The following is a 10,000-nucleotide window of genomic DNA, read 5'->3' as shown; positions in this document are numbered from 1 at the left end:
ACCCCTACAACACCGGCAACCCCAGCCCCTACCCCTGACACCTCAGTCAGACCCAAGCAGCAGCAAGCCACTGCAAAACCAGCCAGCTCAAAAAGCCACACACCTGCACCCCCACAAGCAGTGGACCAAGCTCCCTCTGCAGAACTGGCAACCCAGGCCCTGCAGAAACATCCAGCCCCGACGATCCCGACAGCTCCCTTGTAGAGAAGGATGGTCTGGAGAGGCTTATGGATGGAACAGTGCAAGATCCCAGATTCTATGGTATAAGACTCTTTGCAAAAAACCCTAAGAAATACAAATATTCCAGAAGGCAAGAAATTGGCCAAGAAATAGAAAACGGACGAATTAGGTGGCTCTACTCTAACGAAGAGCAATTTAATCTGGTCATGTGTGAGAAACAACACGAACAACTCAAACAAGAAACATCTTGGTCACGAACACCATGACTGAAAAACACCATGACATAAACAGATTACACAATGGCCACCTTGCGGTAAAACGCAAGTGTATCACACGCAAACATGATAAATAACAACACACTACATTCACGCTTCACAGTCATCCAACACAACATAATACACTGGACATCACGCAAAACTGAACTCTGCAACACTTACAGAAAACATGATCCACATATCATTCCTCATAAACAGTTATGGGCTCAATAACACCACTTCATTGAAAATCTTCACTTACACTGTCTATTCTTCAAACAAATCACAGGAAAGAAGCGATGGCGTAGCAATTGCGATCAAAAACGACATACCTCACAAAATCATAAATAATTTCACCTCAGACCTTTTGGCAGTCGAAGTAAACACATCACAAGGACCCATTATACTGGCAATACTATACATTCCACCACGAAGACCATACATTCCAGAACCTGACATCCTGCAGCTCCTGAGGCACAACAAACCAATATACATCATGGGAGATTTCAATGCTCACCATGCACTCTTTGGCTACAACACAAATGCAGTTGGCAGAGGCCTGGCCTCTTACATACAACAAGGAAGACTCACACACCTCGGTCCACACACACCAACATACATAGCATATAACACAACAACAACACCCGACATAGTACTTGCGAATCACAGAGCAAACCTACACTATCACATTTCAACAGACAACGGCACCTCCAGGGATCACCTCTCTGTAATAATAACATTGTCAACAAACCTCATCATGACCCCAACACAGCCCCGAGAATCCTTCAAACATGCAAACTGGGAGGGATTTAAACAAACACTCAAAAACACACAAGTAATCGATCTCGAGGGTCAGCCCACGCACATGATAAACAACCACCTTGAACAGTGGTACACAGATATATAGACGGCCCGTGAGGCCAACATACCCAAAACAACACACAAAATTATCCCTCATTACAAAGAAACACATTGTCTGAAATTGCTGAAAATACAATCTACACGAACTATCAATAACACGGGGCTGGGACGCACAACTACGCACACGATACAAAGACATACGAACACAACTCACACACGAAATTAAAGTAATGAATAAGAAACACTAGCGAGGAAACTATGTCAGAACAGGAAAGACCCCAAGAAATTTTGGAGTTCCTTCAAAATGCTCATGGGGTCGAACAGACAGACGGCCACATACATCTACAACGCACACAGACAGAGGGTAAACTCGGTGGAGGAGATGGAGCTTCTCCACAGGGAATTCTGGCAACAGAATTTCCAGATCTCCCCCGCCGAGAACGCCCGTTTCGACCACACCACAGAGACCGAGGTTGCAAACTTTCTACAACATAAAAACCTAACTCTCCCAGAGAACATCATAACACTAAACAATCTCATAGAGGATAGTCCCCTCTCCACACCAATCACTCCAGAAGAAATTATTATCACAATATAACACACGAAAAACACAACACCAGGAGCAAGCAACATAAACAAAACAATCATCAAACATCTGCCACCCACTATGATCCACAGGCTACGTCACATCTTCAACGCATGTTTGGCTAAAGGATATTTCCCCGACAAATTCAAACACGCAACTGTCACCCTTATTGCGAAGTCGGGGAAGTCAGCACATGAGGTGGAGAATTACCGCCCCATCTCAGCTTGCCTGTAGTGCACACAGAGATCACCCACTTGGCGTGGTGACATTATTGTTACCCACTTGGCGTTATCCTGCAGAACAAAGTCACTTGACTTTGATCTCTTTCGAGATTATATGATAACAAGCTACACAGAGCTCCGCCAATTTATCGTGGTTCGCCGCGACAATTGGTCAGGCTTTCTCTGGTAGTGAGTACCCCCCCTCCCTTGGAGAGTGAGGTAACAAACCTGGGCTGGACTCCCTGGTCCTGGCCATAGTTGTGACTTCGCACCAAGGGCGACTTTTCGGTGCCTGACTCTCGCCCTCTCTTTCCCACTTCATGGTGCAGCTTGAGCCTGCGGGAAACTCTGGTTTCCAACATTCGCCTGGGCTACGGTGACGTGATCACACCTCCCTTGTAGCAGGATTGGGGTGCAGAGCATTTACCACACCAAAGCTCCGAATTCAGCCCACCCAGGGGGATCTCCTGTCCTGTGGTGCTGAAGGGTCGAGTTGTAGGGACAGAGAATTCCAAGGCCCTTCATAAGACCTCAGCTCCAGTGAGTAGGAAAAGGGATAGGCCACCGAAAGGGTACCAAACAAACCCATCCTCTCCCAAATGACCAAAGCATGGAGCAAACCAAGGCAGTCACCCTGAAGCCTTTCAAGGCTACAGGGGGACAAAAGAAAGTTAAAATGCAGGCCGATAGTGTCCGGCCTGCAGCAAAGAGCAAGGACAAGACAGAAATATCACCTCAAAGTCTGTCCTTGCACCACAGAGAGAAATCTGAATTCCCCTCAGAATTCTCAAAGTTAAGAAGGGGCTCAAGCTGAACCAGCCAAACCAGCTGCCCCTACTATTAAAGGCCTAAAACCCCTGCAAAGGGGAGGCGCAAAGTGACGAAGGGTGGAGACTGACTCTGAGCCCACCCCAAATCGCCTAACACTCTTTAAGGTACCAAAAAAGCCTGAAGACTTCGACAATGCCTACCAACTGGTTAGGGCATTGGAAAAGGAAAGGCAAGTCAGACTTTCAATCCGAATCTGTAGAGATGAGGGCATGATTATTGTCCCCAAAGATAAAGCCACCCTGAACTTCTTGCGGGAAATCAAGGTGCTAAAAGATGGGAGAAACGTGTGTATCTCGCCACTAACCTCCCAAGAGAAAAGAACCAAGATGGTGCTACTTGGTTTCCCACTAGGGTTTGACGTGGTGATCACGTCTCTCCCACAAGTGGTGGAGGCTTCCCACATGACCAAAGGGAAGTCTCCAACCAGGCAAGTCCTGGTCACCCTCAAGGGAGCCCCAATCACCACCCTCGATCTGGGTAACTGGGGCTTGTACAAGCTCAGAACATATGTGCCAGAGCCCTTGAGGTGCTTTACATGCCAGAAATTTGGGCATCACCAGGCCAACTGCAAGGCCAAAGTCATATGTGGTGTTTGCAGCAAGGCACACAAAACAGAAGTGTGCATCAAGGCACACAAAGATGGCCTGAAGGACACAACAGCCAAGTCTCCTAACTGTGCCAAGAAGCATCATGCCTGGAGCCTGGCTTGCTCTGTCAGGAAACAGGCAGTCATTGAAAAGCAAGAGCAAGCTAAAAGCGTCCTGACTTTGTCCCTGCGCCCCCAGGCACCTATGTCTGGGGACAAAATAAAAGGGAAAGGACTCCCCGACCTCCTAAGAGGAAGGAGACACCTCCCCAGCCAAAGCCGGATACCTCTAACAGAGAGGAATTCCCCAAGCTTGCTAGTGGCAAGAAAATGAAAAAGAACCAAAGGGAAAAAGGTTCAAAGGCCACAGCAAAGGACCCCCCAGTAGATGATAATCTCTTCTTTGACGAGAAGGATATGACTCTCCTGTTGAGTGCTGTAGTTTCTGCAGTAGCAACAGCCTTGGGGAGGACCAGTGAGGAGGCGGAGAAGGCAGTCCAGGTCGCCATGACGGCTATGACCCAAACTGTTGCAGCTCTGAAGGGAAGGAAGCTAGAAGCCTCCAAACCGAAAAAGAGCAGCACTCCCCTCCCTAAATCCTCGAATGGCAGGCTAGCTTCGGGAGAAGCATCATGTGAAACCCCAGCTAGTCTGTCAGGACAGACTGAAACTGTGCAGCAGAAGCCCCCACTGCAGGCCGAGTCTGTACAGCCAAAGTCTGATCCCCTGACTCGAGGTGGCACTTCCAACCTAGGCTCTACACCTCTCGGTAGACCCTTAACCAGAGTGTCTGACTTAGAGGAAGTTGTACAATCCTCAATCAACGAGGATCTATATTTATCAGATACCACCAGCACTGGGGCATCTGAAGCTGAAGCAAGTGACACTGAGTAACCATCATGGCTCACAATCTAAGCATTCTGCAGTGGAATATCTGCAGCTATAAAAGCAAGAATTCCTTTCTCCAGTCAATAGTGCGAGCAAGGAACATTGACGTCGTCATGCTCCAGGAGACACTAACTATGGGATCTGTGCACTTCTCAGGATATCATGCTTTCACCACTCCAAACCTGGATGGTACTAGAGGCCTGATGACCCTGGTAAAAAAAAAAGTAATCCCGTGCTCCTTAATAGCCAATCCGCCGCACTGTGGAGATGGCGTTGAATCTCTTGCTGTTGAGATTCAGCTGCCTGGGGGTCCTTTAAAAATATATAATGTATATGGCAAACCACTGTGTGAGAGCTTAGATTTAAACCAAGTGATCATAGGGGGAGACTTCAATGCACACATATCCATGCTGAATCCCCGCAAAAGGCCGAACGCGGCAGGCATTCATATAACAGAAGTGCTTGACACGTTCCCTGAGATCGCTCTTCTCAACACCAAAGAACCAACGCACGTGAGGGGAGGGGTCCTAGACATTACCTTTGCTACTGCAACAATGGTTGAGAGAATTCGGTGGTGTGTCGATGATACGGTTACCAGTGACCACTACAGCATAGTCACCACCCTAATGGATGCAGGTCCAGCCCAAAGACCACATCACATTCCTAAATGGAAAACAGACAAGGCCAACTGGTTTGCGTTCCAGGAAGGCTTGGCTCGATGTCTGAAAGACAATGAACCCAACAACAATGAAAATATGGATGTGCTAGAGACAAGGCTAATCAAGACATAAATCAGGCAGCCCCACAAACCATCCCCAGAGCTCGCCCATGGTCCAGAACTCACAAAGACGCCTGGTACTATAATGACAAGATCAAAGAGGTCAACCACAGGGTTAATATGTGCATAAAAATTTCCGACGGCAAAGAACTCCCGACAATCTGGCCCTGTTGAGGGAAGCTGTTGTGGATGCCAAGGAAACTGCCAACAGAGTAAGGCAGGAAAATGGCTGGAATGGTGCCAGACTTTTGGAAACCAGACCAGCCTTACAGAGTTGTGGAAACGGGTCAGGCAAGCGACAAGCCGCCAAGCCCCGAAATGCACTCATCATGACCCACAATCAGAGGCTAACAGATTGGTGCTTGAGTTCTCAGCTAGAACCAGCACCAACAATCTGCCTCCAATGATGAGAGAAAAACAACAAAACTTAAATCCAGAAAGACTTGCTCTCATCAGAGACAAGGCACTCGAATCTGGTGACACAGATGCCTTGTTCTCTCTTGGGGAACTAAGAAAGTCATACAAAACCAGCTCTGGAACAGCACCGGGATCTGATGGGATCTCCCACCCCATCATTTCACATTTAGGCCTGGCAGGGGAACTTGCATTCTTGCAGGTTATCAACAAATCCTGGGAAACCGCCACGGTGTCCCAGAGCTGGAAACAAGCCACAATAGTTCCCATCCCAAAACCAAAGGAGCCTGGCAAGTACCGTCCCATTTCTCTTCTCAGCTGCCTGGGTAAAACAGCTGAGAAGATGGTATTCAACAGGCTCCGATGGAAGACAGGACCCCCTTATGAACACCTGCACGGATTCACAAGGGATAAGAGCACTGCACACAGCATTTCCACACTCTTAAGCACAATCTGCACCTCGCCTGCCGTGGTTGTCTTCCTAGATCTGGAGAAGGCTTTTGAATTGGCAAGCCCGCTTGCCATTCAAGAGACCCTAATCCACAAAGGAGTCACAGGCAGAGTCTTGGCTTGAATAGCTGACTATTTTAAAAATAGGTCAGCAAATGTCAGATTTTAAGGCCACCTCTCGCAGCACATGCCACTTAAAAATGGAACTCCTCAGGGAGGGGTTCTCAGTCCAGCCCTGTTTTATACCCTCATGTCCAACATACTCGACATTCACCTGCCAGAGAGATGCAAGATCATCTCTTATGCTGATGACTTGGCAATCATAGCCTCTGGCAATCGCTGCCTAACTAGAGCTCAGCGTTGTCTGAACCTGGTGCCTGAAGTGTTGTAGGACGGGTCTAAAAATATCGGCAGCAAAATCCAAAGCAATGGCTCTGAGAACTAATGTCAGAAACAAAAACCTCACTGTGCAGGGTATGGATCTGGAATGGGCCAAGGACTACCTATACCTTAGTGTATGGATAGCACACAAGTCATGACAGGGAGATACATAGGAGGACACAAAGTACTAAGATAATTCTATGTACATGCTGTCCGTCCTATTATTGACTATGCATCTGTCGCCCTTATTGCTTCTAGTACATCATTAAAAGAAAATCTGGAAACAATACAAAACAAAGCAGCCAGGATCATTCTAGGTGCACCTAAGTGGACAAAGGTCAACAACCTCCTCATGGAAGGTGATTTACCGCCCATGGACACCAGAATTGATCTAATGGCAGCACAGTTCTTTTCCAAGGTCCTGCAGGCACCCAGAAACTCTTATCTAAGACAAAGAGTACTCAGACGCCTACAACAAGACTACCAGTTGTTTGCGGACAATTCTTGTCTCACACATACAGCCAGAGTCTTGATACGATTTCAGCTAAAAGAATCATTGCTTGCCAAGGGCATGAACTCCGCTCACCCTGACTACAAAGAACCCCCGCCGTGGGCAAACGAAATGATCGAATTCTCAATATTAAATCTTACAATGAGAAGAGATAAATATTCCATGCCTAGTCTAAAGGCACAAGTGCAAAGGGTCATTGATCAAATAACTCCTCCGGGTAGTATAACATACTACACGGACGGATCCGTGGATCCCATAAACCATACTGCAGGCGCCGGCTTTGCAACAAAGGATACCACAGCATCCATTAGGGTCACTGACAATGCCTCAACGCTTCAGGCTGAAACGGTTGCGATCATGGAAGCCCTGACACACGCGTCCCTAAGGACAGGACACGTTGTCATTCACACAGATTCAAGAGCAACTATTGACAGCTTACAGCATAGAATGCCCCTTGACAACATCTACCTCTTAACAACAGTACTAACCATAGCCCAAATAATCCTCAGACAAGGTAGAAGAATTATCATTAACTGGGTCCCAAGCCACATCGGCATACGGGAACGGGATTGCTGACAAACTAGCTGAAAAGGGCAGGGGTATGCCCCCATCCTCCATGATCGCTAACCCCAGCCGAAGGGGACTAAGCCAAAGAACCAAAGCTACAGCGTGTGCGGTCCTCCGGGGAGCACATAGAGAAAATATCACAAACGCTCGCTGCCAAGTGGTACTCAGATGCTTCAGGCTATGAGCCACTGGCCCTTCCTCCAAATACAAAAAGAGGTACCGAAGTCATACTATTCAGACTAAGACTAGGTTACCAATGCGCTTGGCAAATTATTGACAATGAGATTGCCAGGTTATGCAAACACTACGGCGAGTCTAACGCCACCATGTTACATTACTTGCAGAATTGTGTACACACAATTTCTGAGACAGGGACCACCCACCACAGCCGCCGGGCTGGTAAAAAGGGTGTGCAACATGCTTTCTCCGTGGCAACTGGATCGCTTGCTCGCAATTCAGCCACCACGATCAGCATGCAGTTCAAAGAAACCATCTGAATTAACTAGAAATAGTTAACACAGGCCGGGCCACTCCAGAGAAAAGGCATGACTTCGCAAATCTAACTGAACTGAACTGCCACGATTTATTCACTTTGCCCGCCTCGGCCCGCCTAGCGGTCATGGGATCGTCAACACGGAATTATACACGAGTTATTTCAAGGACTGAACATCTTACAAACTTGCTACGGACACTGACTCGATTGCCTGTGATTATGGGATTGCACTCGTGCAATTGCATAAGGCAGGCACGCGAGTCTGAGGACGAGAAGGATGGAGATGTTCGGAAAAAGAAAAAAAAGAAAAACTTCAAAAAAAAAAAAAAGCCTTCTTTGTTCTTATGTTATATCATGTTATATCCACAGCCTGTCCTCTCGCCCTCACCATCAGCAGCTTCTCGACGACGCATACCGAGACCTGGTTGACCACGGACACCTCACGGCTCGTCTATTGGACCGCAGGCTCCCCTCATTCCCGGGTGGCTGGCACAGCTCAGACCCACTTAAGCTCCAGAACCTGGGCCGAGTTCAGCACTCACGATCCTCCAGCAGAGCAAGACACAGCAAGCAGCAACTAGGCCTACCCAGGCCTTAGCCGTCAGGGGAGCCGCCCCGGCTTTCCCCGTCGATCTCCAGCACACCAGCTATACCTGTGGGCATTCACACCCAAAAGCTCCTTAAAGAGATGAATGACATATATACACATAGATAAATGAATAAAAATAAACACACACACACATATATATATATATATATATATATATATATATATATATATATATATATATATATATATATATATATACATATATATATGAATGTATATATATATAATTATTTATACACACACGCATATATCTATCTATCTATCTATCTATCTATCTATCTATATATATATATATATATATATATATATATATATATATATATATATATATATATATATACATATATATATATATATATATATATATATATATATATATATATATATACATATATATATATATATATATATCTATATATATATATATATATATATATATATATATATATATATATATATATATACATATATATGCATGTATATATATGTATATATATATATAATTATTTATACACACACGCATATATCTATATCTATCTATTTATCTATCTATCTATCTATCTATCTATCTATCTATATCTATATATATATATATATATATATATATATATATATATATATACATATATATATATATATATATATATATATATATATATATATATTTATTTATTTACATATATATGTTTCTGTGTGTGTTAAAGGAATACTTTCAACGTATGTCACTGCTTGTCGTAGAAGGCGACTATAAGGACCCCCGTGGTAGGGTACGACCCTTTCCCCCCTATGATAAAAAAAAAATGAACGAGGTGCAAATTGGGGAAGGCCTTTGTGCAACATCGGATTTTAGAAGGCTGTAATATATATATATATATATATATATATATATATATATATATATATATATATATATATATATATATATATATATATATATATATATATATGTATGTATGTATGTATGTATGTATGTATGTATGTATGTGTGCGCGCGTGTGCGTCTGTGTGTTCATTTTATTAGTTACTGATTAGAAAAGATATCAGATAAAAGTCTTATTAGCAAATATTTTTATTAAAACATTAAAACAAAATGAAATGACAAATTTGTGCTTTATGGCACATTTCACATATGCATGGAAATATAATTTTCAAATTATTGTTTGCAATTAGGATTTCTAAAAAAAAGTTTTTGTTACACAGACAACAGTCTGTTAAGAAGCACAACGTGACCCACCGTCTCCTACTCTCATATCAGTTCTGTACAAACCTATATTTATAATCAAATAACAAACCACAAGCTAAATGACAAAACTGAAACTAAAACTAACACAGTTAATGCCTGGACATATTCGTAAATATTAGGGGACAGGATAGTTATCATGGAATATC

At 44.3% G+C, this 10,000-nt stretch overlaps 2 protein-coding genes across 3 annotated transcripts in view; both read right to left on the bottom strand.

Moving 5' to 3' along the window:
- LOC113814403 (proton-coupled folate transporter) overlaps window positions 1–8,587 on the bottom strand; it is a 29,271-nt gene extending 20,684 nt beyond the window's left edge. The window contains exon 1 of one of the 2 annotated variants that reach the window (XM_070138430.1): window positions 8,390–8,587. In XM_070138430.1, coding sequence (XP_069994531.1) covers window positions 8,390–8,414 — 25 coding nt within the window. In that variant the 5' untranslated portion in view covers window positions 8,415–8,587. The remainder of the gene's footprint in view (window positions 1–8,389) is intronic. The other variant, XM_070138431.1, reaches the window with a different exon arrangement.
- Window positions 8,588–9,664: 1,077 nt separating this feature from the next.
- Window positions 9,665–10,000, bottom strand: part of LOC113814789 (protein amalgam) — a 28,405-nt gene continuing 28,069 nt past the window's right edge. Inside the window, exon 12 of the mRNA XM_070138429.1 lies at window positions 9,665–10,000. This exon is cut by the window's right edge and continues 253 nt beyond it. The gene's annotated coding sequence lies outside the window, so the exon portion shown is untranslated.

Source organism: Penaeus vannamei, chromosome 24, assembly GCF_042767895.1.
Source record: "Penaeus vannamei isolate JL-2024 chromosome 24, ASM4276789v1, whole genome shotgun sequence".
NCBI classification, from domain to species: Eukaryota; Metazoa; Arthropoda; class Malacostraca; order Decapoda; family Penaeidae; genus Penaeus; species Penaeus vannamei.
The sequence above is the reverse complement of the archived record's forward strand: the minus strand, read 5'-3'. Positions and strand labels throughout refer to the sequence as shown.